At 40.4% G+C, this 23,480-nt stretch overlaps 8 protein-coding genes across 8 annotated transcripts; 3 read left to right on the top strand and 5 right to left on the bottom strand.

Moving 5' to 3' along the window:
* Positions 1-690: 690 nt before the first annotated feature.
* LOC132794377 (oxygen-dependent coproporphyrinogen-III oxidase) lies at positions 691-2,125 on the top strand. The gene is given in 2 exon segments (XM_060804799.1): positions 691-907; positions 909-2,125. Coding segments are annotated over 2 exon segments (1,164 nt in total). The 5' UTR covers positions 691-820; the 3' UTR covers positions 1,986-2,125.
* A 1,072-nt stretch (positions 2,126-3,197) lies between these two features.
* On the bottom strand, positions 3,198-4,080 carry LOC132794386 (small ubiquitin-related modifier 3). The gene is made up of 2 exons (XM_060804811.1): positions 3,921-4,080; positions 3,198-3,832 (listed from the first exon to the last, which is right to left on the bottom strand). Exon 2 carries the CDS (start codon positions 3,725-3,727, stop codon positions 3,449-3,451), a length of 279 nt encoding a protein of 92 aa, XP_060660794.1. The 5' UTR covers positions 3,728-3,832; positions 3,921-4,080; the 3' UTR covers positions 3,198-3,448.
* Positions 4,081-5,767: 1,687 nt separating this feature from the next.
* On the bottom strand, positions 5,768-8,034 carry LOC132795663 (U1 small nuclear ribonucleoprotein 70 kDa). Its single transcript, XM_060806523.1, has 3 exons — positions 7,877-8,034; positions 7,345-7,804; positions 5,768-7,183 (listed from the first exon to the last, which is right to left on the bottom strand). The coding sequence occupies exons 2-3, from the start codon at positions 7,760-7,762 to the stop codon at positions 6,183-6,185; spliced, it is 1,419 nt and encodes a 472-aa protein (XP_060662506.1). The 5' UTR covers positions 7,763-7,804; positions 7,877-8,034; the 3' UTR covers positions 5,768-6,182.
* A 992-nt stretch (positions 8,035-9,026) lies between these two features.
* LOC132783736 (protein cup) lies at positions 9,027-20,365 on the top strand. The gene is made up of 6 exons (XM_060789087.1): positions 9,027-9,286; positions 9,800-10,681; positions 13,383-13,976; positions 14,040-14,883; positions 14,949-15,722; positions 20,225-20,365. The coding sequence occupies exons 1-6, from the start codon at positions 9,104-9,106 to the stop codon at positions 20,236-20,238; spliced, it is 3,291 nt and encodes a 1,096-aa protein (XP_060645070.1). The 5' UTR covers positions 9,027-9,103; the 3' UTR covers positions 20,239-20,365.
* Positions 11,279-12,679, bottom strand: LOC132798462 (probable galactose-1-phosphate uridylyltransferase). The gene is made up of 3 exons (XM_060810325.1): positions 12,509-12,679; positions 12,068-12,443; positions 11,279-12,005 (listed from the first exon to the last, which is right to left on the bottom strand). Exons 1-3 carry the CDS (start codon positions 12,525-12,527, stop codon positions 11,348-11,350), a joined length of 1,053 nt encoding a protein of 350 aa, XP_060666308.1. The 5' UTR covers positions 12,528-12,679; the 3' UTR covers positions 11,279-11,347.
* LOC132783738 (serine protease inhibitor 27A) lies at positions 17,548-19,240 on the bottom strand. Its single transcript, XM_060789089.1, has one exon. It carries the CDS (start codon positions 19,020-19,022, stop codon positions 17,649-17,651), a length of 1,374 nt encoding a protein of 457 aa, XP_060645072.1. The 5' UTR covers positions 19,023-19,240; the 3' UTR covers positions 17,548-17,648.
* Positions 19,903-20,616, top strand: LOC132783739 (uncharacterized). Its single transcript, XM_060789090.1, has 2 exons — positions 19,903-20,161; positions 20,225-20,616. Exon 2 carries the CDS (start codon positions 20,225-20,227, stop codon positions 20,408-20,410), a length of 186 nt encoding a protein of 61 aa, XP_060645073.1. The 5' UTR covers positions 19,903-20,161; the 3' UTR covers positions 20,411-20,616.
* On the bottom strand, positions 20,328-22,664 carry LOC132783737 (protein cortex). The gene is made up of 6 exons (XM_060789088.1): positions 22,525-22,664; positions 22,112-22,469; positions 21,876-22,058; positions 21,440-21,817; positions 21,231-21,380; positions 20,328-21,171 (listed from the first exon to the last, which is right to left on the bottom strand). The coding sequence occupies exons 1-6, from the start codon at positions 22,627-22,629 to the stop codon at positions 20,909-20,911; spliced, it is 1,437 nt and encodes a 478-aa protein (XP_060645071.1). The 5' UTR covers positions 22,630-22,664; the 3' UTR covers positions 20,328-20,908.
* Positions 22,665-23,480: the final 816 nt, after the last annotated feature.

The following is a 23,480-nucleotide window of genomic DNA, read 5'->3' as shown; positions in this document are numbered from 1 at the left end:
TTAAACCAATCTAAGGATTATGCAGATTTCCCTTGCGGTTAATAAAATATTGGCAAAGTGATTAATCTATTCTTCTAATAAATTTAATATTGCAAATTTTTAAATATTTTTTGGTCGAATTTATAAATTTTCTTTTGTGTGTAATCAAAACATATAATATTACGTAAAATATTTCCTTTAATATTAACAAAAGCGAAGTGTTAAAGTAAAAACCAAATTTTCAATCCTCAAACTGTACAGTTTTAGAAGGACTTGCCAAAACTGCACAATAAATGCTGGAAAAATAAAGTTGGTACGCCTTATCACCAATAATAAACTATGTATTCTTTTTGCTATGCAACTAAATAATACACAATTATGTTCGCATGATGAAATAATAAATCCAAATAAATCCAAGCAGTAGTTAATTGGAAATACAAATTATTTTGCTTACACTTTGTTATCGATATGAATGCCATTAGCTGATTTTGCTGCTATAAAAAGCAGAATGCTAACAAATTAAGTAATCAATCATAAATATGGTCGTTTCAGATATATGGTCAAGTTTGGACAACTAAATTCAAGCTGATGCAATAAAATCAAGAATGTTGTTAATCAAAAATGCACAGCAGTGGTATGCATATAACGAAGCTATCAATTTGAAAACTGTTGTAAATCGAAAATAAACAGACCTAGTTATCGATATCGATGTTATCAGCTGGCTTTGCCGGTATAAGAAGCAGCAAGATAACAAATATTGAAAAAAAGAAAGGTCCGGTCTCCTCTATGTTGTAAGAGGTGACGAAAATTCGTGGTCAACGCAAACACAATTAAATTAAATATGAACGTTTTGCGGCACACAATATCGCTGCTCTCGCTGAGCAGCTTCCAGCTGGGCAGGCGCATGAGGAGTCAGCATTTTCGGGGCTTTTTTGCTTGGCACTGGACTAGGCCTCTCGACCTTTGCAACGGTCACGTACGCACAAGCCGAGGCCGCAAAGGTCAATCGCAAGTTAAACACATCCAAATTCATGGCCGAACCCATTACTGATGGCAACACGCTGCTCGAGGATGCGGATGAGAATATGCGACATCGCATGGAACTAATGATAATGGAGATTCAAGCGGAATTCTGCCGTGCCCTGGAATCTGAAGAGTTCAGCGGCCAGAAATTCAAAGTGGATCGCTGGATGCGCAAAGAGGGTGGCGGTGGTGTCACCTGTGTGCTTCAGGATGGCGATGTTTTCGAGAAAGCGGGCGTCAATGTCTCTGTGGTCACAGGAAGCCTGCCACCTGCTGCAGTGCAGCAGATGCGTGCCCGAGGCAAGGCGTTGACGGAGAACGTGAAGCTGCCCTTTTTTGCCAGCGGTGTCAGCGCTGTGATCCATCCACGTAATCCTCATGTGCCCACGATACACTTTAACTATCGCTACTTTGAGGTGCAGCTGCCCGATGGTAGCAAACAATGGTGGTTTGGCGGTGGCACCGATCTAACACCTTATTATCTGGACGAAGCGGATGCGCGTCACTTTCACAAGACTCTGAAGGCGGCCTGCGATGAGCACGATGTCAGCTATTATCCCAAGTTCAAGAAATGGTGCGATGATTACTTTCACATCAAGCATCGCAATGAGAGTCGCGGCATTGGCGGCATCTTCTTCGATGACATCGACGAACCCAGCCAACAGGAAGCCTTCAACTTTGTGAAGAGCTGTGCGAAAGCGGTGACGCCTTCGTATTTGCCCCTAGTCCAGAAGCACAAGAATGCAGCCTATGGCGACAAGGAGCGGCAATGGCAATTGCTGCGACGTGGTCGCTATGTGGAATTCAACTTGATCTATGATCGGGGCACAAAGTTTGGCCTTTATACGCCTGGAGCACGCTACGAGAGCATCCTCATGTCTTTGCCCCTGCACGCCAGGTGGGAATATATGCATGAACCACAGGCCAAGTCCAAGGAGAACGCCTTGCTGCAAGTGCTGCAAAATCCCAAGGAGTGGGTCTAAACAATGCCAACCATGACAATTGAATGGTTTACTAATTGTATTTATTTTTAATAGTGGGGAATACGGTGCCTTTTCATCAATACTTCAATCTGTAAATAACTCTTTTGTTTTCAAGCAACAATTAAATGCTTTTTATTTTACAAAATTGAGCTGCCGTTTTAATGTATATATTTTATAATTTTAATAATCGTAAATGGACTCCGTTTTTGCACATATTTAATGCTTGTTTTCAAATACATATTTTTATTTCAAATTTATCTTTTATGTGCTTGCAAATTTGTTTGCTCATATGCTTATTGCTTCATTCAATTGTTTTTTATAATTATAAATAATCTAATCTAAATTATAAAAACCGTATAATGCCGATAATTGCATCTGCCTTAAATTGCAAATTGACGATAATTGCATAAATCAAAATAAAAAACATTTAAATAATTTTAAAGGTAATATTATATTTTATATAATTGCACAATTTTGTTATAATTATCGGCGTTATACTGTACTTAAATTTGTTATGCAAAAATAACTATCAAATCAAAAACTACTTGAAATTCACTGTAAATAACTCTCTTAGCCGGACACTTGTCCAAGGAGGTAGTTCAAAATTACTCCGAAAACGATTTGAAAACTCGTAAAGAAAATGTCCACCCAACAGAAAAGTCCAACAAATGTAGGTACAACTATGAGCAATTACTAGATATGTAAATATGTATTTCATATTTTACGGTAAATACTTGAGTATCCGTTATTAATTTTTAGGTTAAGTGACAAATACTTCTAGCACATTCTGACTGACGTCATCATCGAGACATATGCATTTTAAGGTTATGTGTGCAGATCAAACTAGCTACCATGTAGCATCTCCATGTATGTAGCTTAGGGTAGTATACGCTGTATACATACTCATAATAATGTGATGTACATCATGTTGTCTGCCCTCAAATTGTGTATGTATACTTGTTTCCCCCACATATAAACACACGCACACAGATGCAGTACTGTACACAATTTGCGCTGCTTTGCATGTGTGTGCGTGCATCGAGCAAGCTGAAACCCTCACACACACACAGATGTGCTTCCCATGCGCTTCGTGTTGTTGTATGCGTGTGTTTAGGGATATAAAGCGGGAAATGCGCGCAACCGGCAATATATTTCGTTTGCCTTTTGTTTTTTAGCCGCCAAGAAATACACACATTTTACATCGAATGTCAATTATTACTTAAATCATAGTTTACAAAATGCTTTATTTTCCAGTTGTTTTCCTTTTGTTAGCAAATATAGTTAGGTCTTTGTTGTTGTTTCTTTTTCAGTGTGTACAAAACAGAATTGATACATTTTTTTGTGGTCTTAGCTGTTTATTTTGCTGCAGAATAAAATGTTGTTTTGCTGTTGCGGTTGTTGTTTGTTTGCTGTTTTGTTTGTAAAAATGAAGCGTAACTATCTTAACTACTAGAAATAGATATTTAATAAACATCAACGCCGCCAGTTTGCTGTTGATAGACCTCAATGGTGTCGCCTTCCTCCATCTCCAGCGAGGTCGGAGTATCGTTCTCATTGATGGGCTGTCCGTCGAAACGGAAGCGCACCACTTGCATTGAGAGTCCGGCACGGTCGCAGTACGCATTCATCAGTTTGCGCAATGGTGTGTGTTTCTTAATCTTAAACTGCACGACCGCATTATCCTGGCCCAGAACCTTCAGATTGATGTGTTCGGTTTCGCCGCCCTTCTTTTCGTCAGACATGTTTTTTTCTTTTTTTTTGCTAATGCGCTGCTTACTTGCTGAGCGATAATTTACACACACAAAATTGTTGAATTCTTGTAGAAATGCCGGCCGTTTGTGTGCTGCCTATGTAAAGCAATTGAAATTAATACAAAATGCACTTAACTATTGATATTTGCACACGTTTGCAATGGCAAATTGCAATTTTTCTTACTTTTTTAATACGTTTCACGACTCGCTTGCTTTTTTTTTTTGTAACCAAGATTAACCAAGCGGCTTGCTTGCTCGCTGCTACACACACGCCAAAAAATGGTTGTATTTGCAGTGTCTCCCTATTGGCAAGGCAAAAAATTACGCACACTAAAATGTACTAATAATTACCACAGTTGCCAGGGCTGCACATATAATGCTGTATAGTTATTTATTTTTCAAATCGGTTGGATTTTAAATTCTTTAACGATCTCTGAAATTAATAATTAAATTTATCAATAATATTATTTCTAGTAAGTTCTCGTCTAGTGTACGGCTGTTAGACTTATAACTTAAATGTAAATGCTTATATGAATCTAGGAGCTTGTAATCGTTATCGAAACCGATTATTTTTTCAATAATGCTGAGAATTAGCAGTTACTTTAGGCGCCAAATTCGAAGTATTTTGAATTGCTTAAGTCTTATAGCCTTTTTCCACTGCACTCAGTTATGGGTTTTTACATTGGGCGAACGTAACATTCGACCTAAACGGAAAAACCCGAAAAAATTGAGGTTTTTTGGTGCAGTGGAAATAGGCTATTAGGTGCCATTTACTGGCATGGTCCCCAATCCGTGTCCTCTCATTTAAAAATCATTCAATTTAGTTTGTAAAGTGTTTTATTTAAAAAAGTTAATTGCACATTTTGGAACTTTTTATCTGTCGACCAATCTATATACATACATTTGTCCTTAGTAATGCTGTAGGGAAATTTTTAAATAAGCTATTTGCGTGATTTCTGCTTTACTTTCCTTTGGATTTATTTTTTTGTTTTCTGTGCAGTGAATAATTTATTTAATAACGTATCGAACGAATCCACAATCCACCAAGAGCCATTGCAACACACACACTTTAAAATAACCCTAAATCGGGACCCTTACCAGACTCATAGGCGCCAAACGACAAAAAGAACCAAGAACAAACCTTAACCATGTTTCTTTTTTGTTAATTTGGGGAATTTAGTATTCCACGGTGTGATCACCAAACGCACTTAAAAAGATCGAAATCGAATAATTGATTACACACAACAATATGAACCTGGATTATAACCATTTCCTCACCATTATACCATCAAAGAATACAAAAGAATATACATATATAGATATTCCTTCGATTTATCGGTACTGGAACGACTCGCATTTGTTGGTGAACAATATCTTACCAAAACAAACCCACGACAACAACTTACAATCTCTTCAGTTAACTGTTTTTTTTTGAAATTTTTGGAATAGCTCGAGATTAGGAACTTACACTCAGATAGAGCTATATGTGACATGTATGATTTACCAATTTCAAATAAGCTGAGCTCTGGGCGTACCAGGGAGCCATCACCACGTTACTAGTGTTGGCCTAGAACGGTAAACAGGCATAGAAGGTTAGTGAGATTTGTGTAACGAAGAAATTACCTGAGTTTCTTGTTCTAAATTGGGTCAAGGAGAATTTGAGGACTCTAGGAATTTGGCTTTTCTCGCTTGGCGGAACTAATAATTACAGATTACTGTTTGTGTATACTTATGCTCGAGAGTTATTAAGAGTTTCATTATTGCAAACTGCAAAAAGATAAAGAAAAAAAATGGCACGAGTTAGTGCAAGGCTTTAAAGTAGTTTTAAAGTTTTTTTTTTGTTTTTGTGTGTAAAATAATTATTACATTTGTTTTCGCTGTTGCAGCCCTGTGGATCCGGGATATTCCCTTTTACCCCCTTACCAAAGGTGGGGAAACAAACACACATGTTGATCTGGATTTATTTTTACTTACTCTTCATTTTTTCAATTGTAAAGAATTTTCTCTTTTACTTACATATGTTCTTTAAACGTATTTTAAGCTATGCACAATTATTTTCTTGTTGCTGTTGTTTGTGTCTTGTTATGTTTTTGTGTTTTACGTTTTTTTTGTTTGTATATGCATTATACAAGTTAAGAAAAAAATTTGAAAAAAGCGCTCCTCAGTTTTTGTTTTTGGAAATCGAACTTACAGCATTTAATAGCTTACGCATTGCCTTACGTGTGTGTTTTGAGTTTCCGAAAATGCCGTCGTCTGATTCGCTATGAATTACAATTTGAATAAATATTTTTAAAAACAATCGTTGGTTGCCCCCGGTTACGATCGTTACGCAGCTCTAATAGTTAATTATTACCTATGCAGTAGAATTGTTATGCTCTGAAAAATTATTATCGTTATCGATTACCAGCCAGCCAGCCAAATGTGCATCGCCGACAAATTTATCCATTTATTGACGCCACCATGTCTGATCGCCGCCGGCATTTTGAGAGTTGCCATTATCAGAGTTGTTGTTATTGCTGTTGCTATTGCTGCGTGCAAGTATCGGGGGTGGGGGCACACTGAACATGTTGTGATGTGCACCCGACGGTGGCGGTGGTCGATACTTCTCCTCGTTCTCATCGTCCAACTCACGCTTGATGGCCGTGTTTTGATAGTCGTTCATGGAGTATGTGGGATAACCATCATCTATGGGTTCCTCTTTGATCTTAATCATATCCATATCACGGAAATCGGGTTTGCGCTCCTTAACATCACGATCGCCGCCGCCGCTGCGTTCAGCACCGCTGCGCTCACGATCACGACGCTCACGCTTGCGATCGCGACGCTCACGCGATGATTCGCGTTCCCGTGACTTGGAACGCTTCTTTTTCTTTTCACGCTCCCGCTCACGATCACGATCTCGATCACGCCGATCGCGTCGTCCATCGAAATCGTCATAATCACGCTCTCGACTGCCGGCGCGACGTTTTCGTCGCTCTCGCGAACGACTGCGTGAGCGTCCAACGCCACCACGACCACCACGCTCACGATCACGATCCCGGCGATCACGAGAGCGCGAGCGACGCCTTTCACCGCCGCCCAACGCTCCACCCGATGATGTGCCATAGGCGGAGCGTCCGCTGCGCGAATCAAGGCCATTGCTGCCGCCGCCTCCACTGCGTGCGCCGCCTTCGCGATCCTCGCGTTCACGCTCCAAACGATAGCGTTCACGCTCACGTTCATTGTCCTCGCGACCAGAGTGCTTAATGTTGACATCGTTGCCACCGCGTCTTGTGCCACCAAGGCCGCCTCCCAGTCGTCGCGGCAGCCAACCCTTGACGGTGCGAGCGCGTTCCACGTCCACTAGGACACGCTTGCTGTCAATCTTCTTACCATCGGCGTGTTTATACGCCGCATGCATGTCACGCTCGTGCTCGTACTCAATGAAAGCATATCCCTTGGGTTTACCTAAGAGACAGATTTGAGAGTTAGTTGTATTTAAATTTTTGGAGACAAATGCTGTTTTAATTAAAAATTGTATCTATGTCATTCATTCTAAATGTTAGTGGTATTTAAATTATTGTTTATATTGATTTTAAAATAAAAATAGCCATTAGTTATGTGCTTACCTGAGTCCTGGTCATGGATGAGCACAATCTTCTTGATCGGGCCGTAGAACTCGAATTCACGCCGCAGCTTTGACTCGGAGGTGTCATAATTGATGCGCGCTATGAACAGCGTACGAAATGGATCCACTGTGGCGTTCTTTATTTCTGTTGGATCCCACAGAGCAATCTCACGTTCCAGTTTGTAGGCCACCTGTTCGGCTTTCTCGCGTCGCCGCCGTTCCAATCGCTCCTGACGCGTCTCCACCGTTTTAGGCAGCGGTGTGTCTTTGGGGTCTTCGAAGTCGCTCATAAATTTGGCGACGCCTAAGTAGCCGCGTGATTTCTTTTCATGTGGCAACTTGTCCACCGGTGGCATAAACGGTATGGGATCGCGTGCGGCGAATAACGCCAATAGGTTTGGCGGCAGATATTGGGTCATTTTTGTTTAATTTAATTTTTATTACCTTTTGCCTGCGTCGTTCTAGACAATAGAAAAATGAGGTTATGTTGCGATTTGTTTACGACAGAATTGTATTTTCGTTGATGTACTTACTTTATTAATCCATCCAGTGGTGGATTTGATCGCAGTAATTGCACTTAAATCAAGCTCAGCATGCACTTGCCTGCTATATTGATTTAACACAGCAACAAAATACAATTTTTTATAGATTGAAGAAAATCTTTTCCTCAAATGCTAGAGGTGGAGGAACATCGATGGCACTATCGATGGCTCGATATATTTTGGGTTTTTTTAATATCGATTTTTAGCATCGATACCTTAAGATAAGAAATATTATTAATATTATTTTAAAGATATTATTTTATATTTTTTAAATATCAATTTACTGTTAAATGATATAATAAACACGATAATTGCGAAAATAAACATTATATAAAATACTAAAAAAATACCAGAGATATTCAAGGTATTTTTTATTCAAGCCGCTGACCCCAATCTTTCCTTCCCAATAATTGTTTTTGATCACGCTTATCCGGAAATTCTTAGAAAATTATAAAGTTAGCGATGTGAATAGGTGTTAAGATTAATAGTCTTGATATAAACGTTTTCCTTTTAATTATATTTTAACTATCCTATACTTAGCAAACTATTTCGGTTATTGTCGAAAAACGAATAAATTTTAAAGTTGCGGCCGTTTCTACTAAAGTCTGAGTAATTTAGTATTTTGTACTGATACCTTACAGTAGATTATTAAAATGCACATGCGGCCATACTGTTCTTACATACACACTCACGTATTCTGGCGGACGATTGAAAGTCCAAATAACGGCACTTGTTAACTCGCCATAAACGTGATTTCATTTTGCAATTTATAGAAGAGAAGGATTTTTCATATTCCTATTGGAATTATTAAGTGATTGTTCAATAAGTACAAAGTAAAAGAAATTATTGTAAGTATTCAAACATTGTGATTATCGCGTTTAAGTTCAAATTAAAATACTTAAACTGTGTAGAAAAAAATGTCAACTAGTGCAAAGCAAATGGTTGAAGACGAATTGATCGTAGAAGAAAATGGCGCTGGCGCTGATTTCGAATCAAATCAATCGCCCAAGGAGCAACGTAAATTAAAACGCAAGCATTTACTTGTTGTGGACCAAGACGATGATGATGGTCAAGGCGATGCAGATGTGGATGCGCAACAGGCGCGAACACCTGTTGAAAAGACTAAATTTGCAATGCCACCACCACCTCCGCCCCCCACACCTGTTCAGGCTCCTGCACCGTCGACATCGGCAGCGATGGCGACAATTGATACCGAAGATGACGAAGCAAATTCTGAGAAATGGGAAGATCCTTGTGCCCCACCGCCACCGCCCCCCCTTGCCTATTAATAATAGTCAAGGTTATGTCAAATTGACAGCCATTAAGCTAAAGGATGCGCTTGAGGAAGCGATTACCAAAATGGAGAGCAACAAGAGGGAACAACGAAGATCGAAAATTAAGGTAATATCAACACCCATGCAAGCATACATAAATAACATACAAATTGTTAACGTTAACGATTTTATGTATGTTTCGTTTGTCGATAGAATCGAATCTAGATGCCTTTTCGATTAGTTGCTAGGCTTTTAAAGTCGATATCAATATGTTTCGATGTTGATTTGTTGTCGATATTTTGAATTTGTTGAAACACAACAAACACACTTTTAAATAATTTCATGAAATAGTGTTGAAAAATTCCAGAAGTTTTATTTGAATTTTATATTGTTCATCGTACAGATATTAAATCCATACAACAGACACTGGCTGTAAAATTCTTTAAAAATTTTGATGTTTCGGCAATGACATTGAAATTTTCGTGATTTTGACTTTTTTTATTTTGGCTTTATTAAATACCGTGGTCAGATTCTTGTAAAGATATTTCGCTAGCATCTCGATATACATCATACATTTTGTGATTGTTTATTCTAATTACGCATTTTAATTGTCCAAATTTCGACTCAACTAAAATAATAGTCTGTGCCTGTGTTGGATGATATGAAAAGCGATGTCAATGTCCTCCAAATGTCGCCTACTTGTTTGAATAATACGCGTACACCAACAATCAACACCTCTCAGGAGATGGTCTTGCATCCCAAGTGCAACAAGCCCGACGTTATCCTCAAACTAGAGCGTGAACTAAAAATTAATAATCTGCTGGCCAAGCAGCATCAAACGATGATCATATCACAGCAAGCCATACCTTTGCCATTCCTCGATGACGACACGCAGGGCCTGATGACACTCCAGGTGCTCTCGGCACGCGCCTCAACACCATACACCCAACCAACTAGTCAGATGGCAGTGGGCTGTGATCTGCAGCTTAGTCCAACGCCGACGGTTGCCAAAGGAGATGCAGATGTGGGCAAGAAACCAATGATGACCACAGTCACCCAAAAGCGGAGCCTTTCAAGCACTACAACATCATCAATGACGACTGGAAGTCTTCGATTACCCAAATTGCGTTCGACGCAATCGGCAATGCCGTTGTCCAGCAGCAACAACAGTAAACCATTGCAACAGTATACGCGTCAGCATCTGCTGGACATACGTCATCGCATGATGCACGCCTTGATGCATCGCTCCAAGGAATCTTTGAGCTTTAGCATGCCGCGCATTGCGACCTGTGATGACATTGAGTTGGAGGCGCGACTGCGCCGCATGAATCTCTGGCGCATCGTCGATGCTGCTGTAACACGCAGCACTCAACCACAGCACAGCAGCTTTAAGCCACGCACCAGTGGCAGCAATGAGTGCATGCCCGCTTTCTACAAGAACAAGAGCAAGCAACAGCAACAGCTGCTGGCTGATGAATCCATCATACAGAGTCAACCGCCGCAACCACAGCAAGAGTTCCAGGTATGTTGTTGCTTTGTCTCTCTATCTAACTATAATATAAACTCATATACAGCACATAATCTAAACGATTAATCTGATTGTAGTGCGATAAGAGTTTTTGCGACGCAAGCTCATCATTTGCGGCAACAAGTAGGAACATGATTTCGATAGCTATATATAAAGTAATCTAATTCGCATTTGGAGTTGCACAAATGTTCATCATTTGCGGCAATTTTTATAGCTATAATCATGTAAAATAGGCTTGGCTGACTCACCTTTCTTTGACACAAAAATTCAGAATTTATTTAGCTTAAAAAGGAATGTTTGGGGCAGTCATTCTTAATGCATATTGCATTGAGGCAGTTAAGCCAGTTATACTCTTTAATGTAGACTACTTTTTCTCATTAAAATATCCATTAATCTTGCAATTAGAAATTTTTGCGGGCTGACTGGCGAACAAACGATTTGATTTTTAAATTAAATTAATTGTAGAAATTCTTGTATTCCCAAAAGAGCAAGAGTTGTAGATGTATCATTAATAACATAATTGAAGTTCAACTGGCTAAAATCCCGTCTCAAAGCTCGTTGAATGAAACACGCTTCGTTTTATATTGACAACAACTATAGTTTAATATAAATTCATGTAACTAGTCTAGCTAGTGCATCACTTGCTCCTTCCTCCGTGCATTATTTGGCCAGATAGTGAACTGTGCCGCTCACATCCCTCAGTCGTTGTGCCGCCTGCTCCGGTGTCAAATCGCGCTGTGCCATCGACAACAATTCAAAGCCGACCATGAATTTGCGAACCGTCGCCGAGCGCAGCAAGGGGGGATAGTAAAGAGCGTGCAGTGTCCAATGAGCACTCGAGGCATGTGCATGTTCTGGTCCTGTGGGTGCACCGTGCCAACCCATGGAATAGGGACACGAACATTGAAAGAGATTATCGTACTTGATGGTCAGTTCCTTAATGGTCTTGGCCAAATTCTGACGTTGTTGCTCGGTCAAGTCATTGATGCGTTTGTTGTTGTTGCGCGAGATGAGCATCGTTTCGAATGGCCAGACAGCCCAGTAGGGCACCACAACGAGCCAGTCGGGATTCTCGATCACAATGCGTTCCTTGCGCTGCAGCTCACGATCCACATAGTCACTTAACATCGGACGTTCGTGGGTCGCGTAATAAGCACGCAGACGCTCCTGTTTTAGCTGTGGCTCGGTAGGCAGAAAGGAACACGACCAGATCTGACAATGTGGATGCGGATTCGAGCATCCCATGCTGGCGCCTTTGTTCTCAAAGATTTGCACCCAGGCGTATTTGCTACTCAGCTCATTAAACTGCTTGATCCATCTGAGTGGGGGAGTGAAAGTATAAATTAAAAATCGATAACATGGGCGGGCGCGATAACTCACTCATCGATGACAGCGGTAATCTCTGATGTGCTCATCGTTGGCAAGGTCAAATTCGATTTGGGATGGAAGCACATGACGCGACAATTGCCGCGTGCCGCAGCCGCCTGGAATAATGGATCATCACTAGACGGTGGCGATGGCACCTGTTCCAACAGTGCGGGAAAATCGTTATCAAACACGTAGGTGCTTTCGTAGCGTTCAGTCACTAGACCATTGGGTCGCTTAACGCCGGGACAGAGGGGATTGGTTGGATCAAATTCGGGTTGTTCGTTGAGCTGCGGTTTCTCCTGCTGTCCAGACCAAGGACGCTGCATGCGATGCGGACTTACGAGTACCCAATGGCCTGTCAACGGGTTCAACCGTCGATGTTGATGTTCTACAATTGTAGATTATATATTTAAAGCAATCTCAAATCAAAATGCCGTTAATCGTTTCACTTACCTGTGGCCACAAACTGCATCTTGTCACTGATTGAACTGAGTCTCGACGAACTGTTGATTTGCTATAAGTGCATTTACCTAATGCGTGCGTGTGTGTGTGTGTATGTGTGTGTGTATTGAGAGCGTATTTTAAATGGCAGCTGTTTACAGTTAGTCGCAGTCGCGGAACAACGCAATGTCAACTGTGAACTGTCGCTAGCAATTTTAGTTGCAATTTGTTTTTGTGCCGTCTGCTCCATATTCTCATTTTACTCACTCTCCCTCCCTTTTTGTGCTTTCTGTTTTTTGCCCTGTTCCGTTTTACACGCACATTCGCAAGTTTTGCTTAGCGCGCTTTATCAGCTCACATATTGAGCACTCTCCACAGCTGGAGCTGTAAACTATGTATGTGTTTGTGTGAGTTTGCCTTTGGCGCCAGCTGTTAGCGATGTGCAATCGGTGTGTTTGTTTGGCGATGAATGTTACTTAACAGTTAGTTACTTCATTGGGTTAAAATATGCGTGGCCTTCTTTGATTATTTATTTAAATAATTAATTGGTGCTTTAACAGTCGACTTAAATACTAGCAAATAATACATAATTAATATAAATTGATGTATATATAAAAAATGTAGAATTTTTAGTTGCGATCTATTGTGCTCGATAGGTTCAGTGCTGTCTTTCTCTGTCTCTCTGTCTGGTGCACTGCACTGTACCATGCACTGTAAAAAATTGGGCATGGCCTAAAGTTCAGCTTTGCCGAATTATATTAATTTTACGTTATATATAAAAATATATTTAATAGTTTAAAAAATAATATAATATTGAGGGGGGAAAATACATTAATAATTTATTATTATCGATTATCATAAAACATAATTTCTTTAACATCTATAGGATCCTGCCATTGTTAATCAACGACGCATTGGAAGCGGACGATTATCGCACACAAAGTGGACGTATAATAACAATGATTACAAACCCGAATACAAACCACCATACAATGGTCATCAAACCACAGCCATGGGAAAATCCCACATGGATGATATGAAGCATCATAACAACAATAACAACATGACTGTTTTGAAATTCTTTGATAATGGCGAGATTAGCAGCACCACCCAAATGAATGCAACTCAACAGCAACCGAATGGACGCCCTAATACACCCATCATGGGCATGTCCAGTAATCACAATCGTTCGGAGAATGAGAGCTTGAAATCAAATGAATCCACAGATGATCTAAATCGAGCGAATGAGAACTATGTGAAGCGTGTAATGTCGGGATTCTTGGTGGTTTCTAAGCCCAAATCAAAGGAAACGGAGGAGCGACACCATCGTCGTTACAGGCAAAACAATAATGAGGAACCCGAGTGGTTTAGTTGTGGTCCAACCTCGCGACTTGATATCATCGAATTGTGTGGCTTTGATGAGGAAGAGGAGAAGTTGCTCAAGGAGGGAAAGCAAAATGACAGCAGTATCAAGCAAAAGGTAAATAAAATTAATTAAATGTTTTATTGTGTTAATGTGATTTAATTACTCAAATTTTGTTAGATGGAAAAGAACAAATACAAATGGCAGCATAACAGCAGCAATAGCAGCAACAGTAGCATCAACAAAGCAATGCCGAAGAACGACAGCAACAACAATTGCAGCAGCTTGGAAAACATGAATAAAATGCATACCATGGAGCAACATCATGTCAAGGATGAGAAGCGTCGGTCGACTGGACAGTTTGATAGATTCAATCATTACAATTATGGACGTGTTGAGGGCAACTATCAGCAGCAACAGCAGCAGCAGCAACAGCAGTTGCACCAACCGTCGAATGCTGCCAGCAATAACAACAATAACAATTCCAAATTCATGTCTTTCTTTGCTCGCGAACGCATGGAAAAGAATAATTCTTCGTCATCTCTCAATGAGTTCTTTAAGCAGGCAATATGTACCAATAATAATAACAACAACAGTTGCCAGAATCTCGAGCAACCAAAGAGCTTGGGTTACATCAATCAAATGCCATCGGTGGATCAGCTAGAAGCCAAGTGGCGTCGCAACTCGTTGGGCAACACTAACGATGCATCCGGAGGGCCAACAACAGTGGGAGCAACGACCACTAACAACAACAAGCAGGCGGATAATTTCCAAAAGTTAATTGGTGCATTGAATGGAGCAAAGCCATTGATGGGTCAGCAGCCTTCTCAACAGGCACCACAAGTGGGCAACGATGCCATCTCTAATTTCATTATGCAGCAGCAACAATATCAACAGCAACAGCAGAAGCAACATGTGCTCATCCAGGAGCAACAGCAGCGCACCGCTCTTCTGGCCAACCTTCAGCTAAAGGTCATTTTAGGACGGCCCGATACACAGCTGCTGCTGTTGCGCCTAACCAAAGGTATAAACTGTAATCTCTAGTCCTTTTACTTTCATATTTTACTTAATAATATTACTTGCTTGTAGGTGAAATATCAAAGCATGGTTTGCTGGTGCAGCTTGCTAATCCGCGGCTGACCAACATGGATCGTGAGGCCATCACGGCTGTGTTGCAGTTTACCAACACTCAACAGCAGCAACAACAGCATCAGCAGCAGCTAGAGATGCTCTCCAGCACTGTGATTGCCAGCCAATTGCAGAATTTACACAATTTGGCCATTGTGCAGCAAACGCTTGCCGCACGACAACAGCAACAGCAGCAACATCAGCAGCAGCAGCAGCAACAACAACAACAGCAAACCCAACAAACACAGCCTGCGCAATTGACGCAGGAAGATTTGCGTGCGCATGCCAACAACATAATGCGCAATGCGGTTATTAAGCGTAAAATGGAGGAACAAACATCCAAGTTGCTCAACATGAATGCAACAAGCAAACATCAGCAGCAACAACTGCAGCAGCAGCCACAACCACGCGCTTCACTACCAGCCATGTTGGGCCAAAGAGCTGCAGGTCAGCAAACTTCATCAAATGCTTTGCTCAATGCTCTTATCGCTGGTAAAAGCCATCAAGCAACGCAGCCATTATCACACCAACAACAGCCAACACAATTGCCAGCGCCAAATGCTGCACGACGTTTTACTGAAAATGGCAATTTTCAAATGACTGAAATGTCGCAGTCTGCTGCACTTTATCATCCATATTCACAGCAGCATCAACAGCAGGCTCCGCTCAACAGCAACAACTTTAACAAATCGCACATTCAGCCAATGGCAATGTTGTCCAGCGGAAGTGGCGGCGGTAAGTCAATAAATCATTCTATCTAATTATATTCTCAGCTTTAAATTGACTTTTATTATACTCTACGTAAGGGCGTCTATTTACTTTATGAAAAGACGTTTATACTTCAGTTTATAGCTTGCTATCTTAGTATATTCTATATTAAAAGTCTCGTCAGAATTGAAAATCGTGTACCCTACCCTAAAGCTTTTAAATGCATATAGTATGTGTCAAGGCATTAACGACATCAAGAGTGTAGAAGGAGTAAAGCAACCCTTTTAATGTTTTCTTTCATTTTATTCTCATTCGAATATTAGTTTTAAAGTTTACATTACTCGTTGCGCTCGAAAGCAGTGCAAATATTTATCCACACTTTACACTGAAATTTTTATTTGTTTATTTTACTTGTACGTGTCTTGAACTTTCTCAAGAAGTAGATTTTGAGTTAAGCTCCAAGGAAATTGTTGATTGTCTCGGAAATGTCAGCGTTGCAATCATGACAAAAATTATCAGTTGCGCCTTTGTCTCTTTCTTCTTTATTTGCTTGAGTCATATCAAATATGTGAGCTCGAAAGCATTGCAAATATTAATAAACTGCATTTGTTGTTGAATCATGTAATATATACTATATATTTGTTTTTTTTGGGTATATCCATTTTTGTGCTTTCGCCGCTATATTTAAACATTCGAAAATTTCATAGCGTAAACGTGTTAAACTTCAAAGCCAAGTTTCCCAATTTTTGACTGTAAAACAAGTCGCAAGTATTCCCCTAAAAATATATAACGTAACTTTATAAATGAAGCAACCGTATTTCGATAATAAAAACAATTCTTGTTTATCAACTTCCTACTTCATAAACTTGTTTGGAAAGCTTCCAAAAAAATATATATTTACATATATATATATATATATATATATAAACAACTCAATTATAAACAACAATATGATAATTGATTGCGCAAAGTATATTTATCTAGCATGAAACAGATGCAGTTGAGGGAGGGCTCTATCTCTGATTTATAACGCAGTACTAAGGTCAGATCAGTGACCCAACATAATCGTAGAACACAAATACAAAATTCTTTATTTATGGGGTGGCGGAACCTGTTTCATCGATCGTTGTGCAAGTCACAATATACATATAATATATATACTGGGTAGATTTCACTTCGGGCACAAATAGAAACGACTTGATAACAAAGCCTGATACAAAAAGAATTAAAATATATACACAAACACATGCATAAATGTGTTGTGTATATTTTTTGTTTTTGTTAGTATTGGGGCACAACTTGTTTTGAAACGTAAAGCTTAGCTTTTTGATCTCTCAGGTTTGAAATATGAGTAAGTTTTTTTGATGTTACTGATAATAGAATTACCCATGTTAGGATTTGACACTATTATTGATCTTATGAATCAGTTTTGGAATAACATTTCTTTTTTTGTTCTGGATATTGAATAGGCTATTTTTAGATGCTGAGAAACCCATACTTATGGTTTAGAAGAATTTAAAATGTATGTTTTTAGTAGTTTCTAAGAAAAGCTTAGTAAAGTTTACGGATTATAATTTATTTTATGGCATCGTACGTGACAACGAATCGACTAATTGTTAAGTAGTTGTGTTGATAATTGGATCCTACAAAACTCGTGAATCATGTGTGGGGCTAAATGTGGGTTTGTTCCCAATATTTGACTCAAGTATTAGCTCATTAAGAATGAGGCGCAATTGTAGTTCGGGTTGGAAATTCCCACGACCTAAACTGTGTAAATATGGTAATAGAAAACAATCGAATGCTTAAAGAAAAGCTTTTCAATAATATTTCCAACTTTTATCTATAGTTATCATAGTTTTAACTTTTGTTTGTTTATTACGGGAGTGTAACTTCACTATAATGGTATAATAATAATATTATCAATCACGGATCTCGTCTGGTGAAGAACAGAGTTTAGCTGATGGGTAGATGAACCTTGCCAGCAAACAGAATGTTGCCGGTGGCCTCCTCTTCGATGAAGAACACAAATGGCCTGTTCACATTGAACTCCTCGATGGTCAGAGTGCCTCCAAATTTGTTCTCAATCTCCACGACGGTTGCGGCATATGCCTCAGTGCCCTGCTCATTGACATCGATGCCAGCCTTCTGCAGGATGTTTGATACCTTCACCTTGCCGGCCACATCGGCGCCACGGGATAATCCTGGCAGTGAAGCCGTATCTTCGAAGATTTCACGCACTCCAAGCTCCTGAAGGGTTTCGCGGAAACTGCGATTGTAGTCGAAATGGAATTTGGGCAGCGTCACCTTCACCTTCACTTCCTCCATGGCCCATTGTGCACTCTTGACATCATCGTTCTCCAGAGTCTGCACCAGCTCATTAATGCCATCCACACTGTGTGGCAAAATGACAAACAGCGAGTTCTTTCCCTTATAGGGCAATCGTAGGATCTGCGCCTTCATCTTCTCCGAATCGTGGTAGTAGAAAAAGTCCGTCTGTTCCATAAACTGAACGCGAGATTGCGAGTCTTTGGTGCGGAAAAAGACGCCCTCAAAACTGTTGTAGAACTGTCGTCGCCAGAGGCCTTTGAAGTAAATCAGATTTGTGAGCAGCATCACCTTGTTTTGCACATTGTCAGGTGTGACCAGATTGGCCAAACGACCGTTGGTGACATTTGCGGCCCAGGCGTTGATGGCGTAGGCGGCGCCTGGAGCATTGCTAAAGTCCAGGGATTCGATTTCGCTATCGTAGAAGTGCTTCAGGGTTGCGCTAAACTTTTGTTGCGGTTCAATAAAGTTATCGGTGTAGAGCTTTGTGCGCACACTCAACATGTTGTGCAACTGATTCTCCTTCTTGAAAGAGTTGAGCGTCTTGCGATAGAATTCACGCACATTGTTCGCCGATCTAATGTCTGTCTGTGTGCTTATCAGTTCCGTTTGTGTTGCTGTATTTGTGCCAGCCGCCTCTGACAGCAATGCGAGCACCAATTTGATGGAAAATGGCGATATGATCACATTGTTCTGTTTTGTTGACTCGCTCAGCAGCACAGACTTGAGTAACTGCCATGAGAAATTGTCGTGGGAATCGCTGCGGAATGGCACAAAGGTGTCCAGGTCATCATAGGATGCGGCAGCCGGCAATGCTGCAGCTGCTGCTGATGGTGCAGTGGGCAACACAGCTCCATTGGGTATTCTTTCAGTGCGCGTCTCGAAGACGCCTGTCGGTGTTGTTAATGTGGGTATGTTGTTGCCATTCGTATTCGTTGCTGTCGTCGCTGCAATCATCATTGCCAGTAGCACTATTATCATTTTCGCTTTTGTGTACATCATTTTTGTTTTTTTTTTCGCGTTACGTTTAATTATATGCGCGGGGCACTTTTTGTTTTTACAGTTCTATGACTTTAGATTTATATGTATGTGTATTTGTCTCGTTTTCACACTCCTTAGTAAGTAGCAATAGAGTAAAAGAGCAGGAGAGCTTAAAGCGCAACTTTTACAGTTGCGACGAACTGAGAACCGTTTAACACACGATTCCAATTGAGACTGACTTAAAGCTCGCTGCGAGCAGGCCATTTTTAAAAACCAGCTTGACGTTGCTTCGGCTGCTGTCTTGTTGTTGTTGCTTTCTTGCTCGCTCGCTCAGTTGCTTCAGGGAGTCCCAAAGATGACAGCAGCGAACGTCATCGTCTTATTCTCTCTCTCCTCTCATTCTCTCAATCGATTCCAAAGCTGAAATGTAAATATCCACATGAATTATTATATAAATATCCAAAGTGTTCTTGCACTTCGTCTCATGAAATCCGTGACAATTCGTATTTGCGTCAATGTTTAGCAAGGAAACCCCCTAACCATAAATCTAATTAGCTGCTGCATAAATTATTTGGTTTTTGGATTTCAATGCAAATATTTAAATAACCATTTTGTGCTGTACATATATAACGGCAAAAGCCGTGTGAATTTTCTGGCAACGCCAAACTGATGTCATTTCAAAGTGTCAAGCTGGCAACTCTTAAATAAAAAATAGTGTTGTGAAGCTTTATCCAATCAGCTGTTTTTTCACTAGTGTGTTCCGCTGTTGATGTAACAGTTGCCGGCTAGAAAATTTACTTTGACAATATTTTGCAATGCAAATACGTCGTTTCAAAGTGTCAAGCTGGCAACTCTTAAATAAAAAATAGTGTTGTGAAGCTTTATCCAATCAGCTGTTTTTTCACTAGTGTGTTCCGCTGTTGATGTAACAGTTGCCGGCTAGAAAATTTACTTTGACAATATTTTGCAATGCAAATACGTCGTCCTCGCGGTGTCACAGTACCTCAGTTAATGGTTGTAACTGCAATTGGCTTCCTTGGCGGTGTTTATATCTGGCAGCCATTGTTGGTCAAATACAGAAACGAACAAAAAGCTGATAAGTCCATCGAGGCACCAGCACAAGCAGCAGCAACAACACCAGAAACAACAACAGCTACAAAGTGTGACAACCAAATTACTATATTTAACTAACGTATTAATTATGAATACATTTTATTTTGCAGATGAGCTTCATTAAAAAATTTGCATCGACAACAGTCGGTTTGATGGCCATTGGCGTCGGCTCCACGGCAATCATCTTTGCTACCCATCGTTTTTTAATCAAGCCCTATCAGGATAAAAATCGTCGCCTTGATGCCGAAGCCTGTGCGGAATATATATTTCAACAGGAGTCACAGAGAAGGGGTTAAAACATCGGGGGTACTGCCAATTTTATAAGATCAATATAACAATATTATTATAGAGTACGTACAACACACACACAACATATACAAATATTTAGCGTAGCAAATTGATTTCAATACCCGAAAGCCAGTAAAAGTGTATTTGGGCCTTTTCATAATTAATTCATTTGCAAATTGTTCAATCAAATGTAATTCTTTTACCAGCAAGATCATGTTTACTTTTTTTTATATGTTTTTGGGAAGAGATGATTAAATATGATATGATGATGTAAAAGAGTAGAGTATAAATAAGCTTTAATCAATGATATGGAATTTTAATTGAAGATTTATAAAATGAATTTGGAAAAATGAAAGATTAGCTAATAAATAACGCATAATGTTTACATTTTGAAAAAAAAAACACAATAAATATATAATTAATCACAACATTTACATAAACATACATAAAATAATATACTGATTGCATAATAAATAATGAAAAAATTTGGAAATCAATACATGGAATCACTTAAATAATCTATAAAGCTCCAGAGAATTGCGTCGTTCCATTGCATGCACACGATTCTTGGCCTTGGTGTCATGGACTTTATTGCTGTGCAGAAAGTTCCAAATGGAAAGGGATTCATCGAGGCCAGCCGTAGCAATTTTGGTGCCATCTGGACTCCACATCATAAAGACCATTCCGCCCTCCTTGTAGCCCATGATGTCCACCACACGATTGAACGAGGAGAGCACCAAGATCTCGCAGCTGAGACAGCCTTGATCATCTGAATATGAAATGTTTTATACAAGACGTATTTTTAAGCAGTGATTACATTCAGCTTACCATAGCGATAGACGTTAACCAGCAACTCGCCTGTAATTTTGCTAAAGTTGATGGAGTTGATCATGATCTTTTTATCCGCTCGTTGATAGAAGGCGACTATCTCGCGACGCGGCACATTGAAAATGTAAATGGATGGAGGTGATTTCTCAGCTGAAAACATGGATATTTATAAAGAATGTAGTTGCTAATCCTTTATCTTTTCTACTCACAAATAGCCAGCTCTACACCCGACCAGGGATGCCAGTCAAAGATGATCGAAGACGACTTGGAACGCAAGCGTATCAGCACTTTGTATTGTCTGCTATGGAATATATAAATAAGTCCCTGAACATCAGCTGTGGCCAAATATTGTCCATTCGGAGAGTATCGAATGCTGCTGATTTTATCAGTGTGTTTGCGCAGTTTGTACAACGTGCGTAACGTGGGCATCTGCAGGACAACCAGGAGACCGGAACCGGTGCCGCAGACAATCTTCTGACTGTCCTGACTCCACTCAATGGCACAAATGGAACCGTCCGATTTCTGAAAGTATTTGCCATCGGCAACCAGAAATTCCTTCGCTGTTTTCAGTTTCCACAGCTCAAGGACTGCAACAGAAATGAATAATATGCTGAATATTAGAGGGAGGATAGGGATTCAACTTACCAGGATGCTGGGAATCCGTGCAGCCCATAGCAAGGTAGCGGCCATTGGGTGAATACTTGAGAGAACGTGGGCGCTTCACGCTAAACACCATTGTGGTCTCGCCCTGATTGTGCCAAATGATGACATCCTGGCCAAGGGAGACGGCCATATGACCATTGATAGACCAGTCCATTAAATTATGATCTATGTGTAATTGTAATTGTGAGAACTATATAAAGTTTATTTGAAGTAATTACCAATCAAGGAGCATCTCGGCATCTCGTGTGTGGTATTGGGATAGGCCATGGGACGGGGACGTGGTGTGCAGGGCCAGTCGCAATCTTGGTTTGTTCTTCGTGAAATATCCGACAGGTGGCTCTGCAGGTTGCTGAACTGCAGCAGACGAGAATTGCGCACGCCAAACGTTTCATTTATGGCCCGCACAAAGCTGTTTTGGCGCCAATAGCTGCAGACGAGCATCTCATCTGCCATCAGTATATCCTTCTCCTTATTTGTTTCCAGGTACTTGAGCGTATAGTTGATATCCTCCGCATTGAAACGCTTGGGTATAAAGCGATCTCCATAGGTAAGCTTTAGATTCACATTACACTGACTCTAGAAAGGATTTTTTAATTAAGTTCTTAATAAAACAATTTACAACTATCCTCACTTTGTTCACTTCATGCTTCCAATCATCTCGACGCCCTTTATTGAAAGACGGCACTGCATTTTGGTCCATCAACGAGTTTTTTCTGGGACTCGCACACAGATTCATCTCGACGACAATTTTCAACTAATCGCCATTGCTAACTCCAATTTGTCTATTCCCTTTGACTTTCCCTTTGCGCTGTCAATCTGAGCTTGCAAAAGCGCTTATTCTAACTGTTATTATGCCTATTAGGCAGCGGTGTCAAAAAATACCCAATAGGAAATTGCAAATGGCACACGTTTGATGTACTCACACAGGAAAAATGTACGCATTGCAGAAAACGTGTCGCAAAACCTATATAGGGAAGTGGTCTTTCCGACCATAGCAAAATTTTCACCTCATGACTTTCATTTGAATTTGGCGCCATCTTCAGCTTATACACCCTCACCCTACAGTGCTTGCTCCCACTCACTCTTTGAGTGAGCGCTCCACTGCTGAGAGCCAATATGGAAGCCGAACGCCAATGCGCTCACAACTCAGAAGCCCTGTGAGTGAGTGAGCTTGTGAGCTTGCGCGCACGTGCACTTTGGCTCAAAACTTTAATGCAAGAATGTGTGTATGTGTGTGGAGCAATTAAAAGCAGAGCGAGCCTGCGCTCTATGGGTGTTAAATGCATGCTCTTGATTTTTGTGCTAGCAACGTTCTTTTAATTCTGTTGGCCTGGTATTTCGCCCATGTGACGCGGAACTTGCCAGCTTGACGACTGAGTTAGCAATCAATTTGATCTGTCTGAACTTGAATAGGCTGTCCAAAACTGCCTTGGCTGTCGATTGATATACCAGGCCAACAGAAGTCATCGCAAGTCGATGGCTACCCACGCAGTCCAGAATGTGTGTGAGGGTGTATGCACCACAGTTAGAAAGCTCATGTGGATGCTGTGGGCTGAAAACGTACTCCTCAGTGGACTCTCAGAGAGT

The sequence above is a fragment of the Drosophila nasuta genome, chromosome 2L (assembly GCF_023558535.2).
Source record: "Drosophila nasuta strain 15112-1781.00 chromosome 2L, ASM2355853v1, whole genome shotgun sequence".
NCBI classification, from domain to species: domain Eukaryota; kingdom Metazoa; phylum Arthropoda; class Insecta; order Diptera; family Drosophilidae; genus Drosophila; species Drosophila nasuta.
This window is presented reverse-complemented; position numbering and strand designations above follow the sequence as displayed.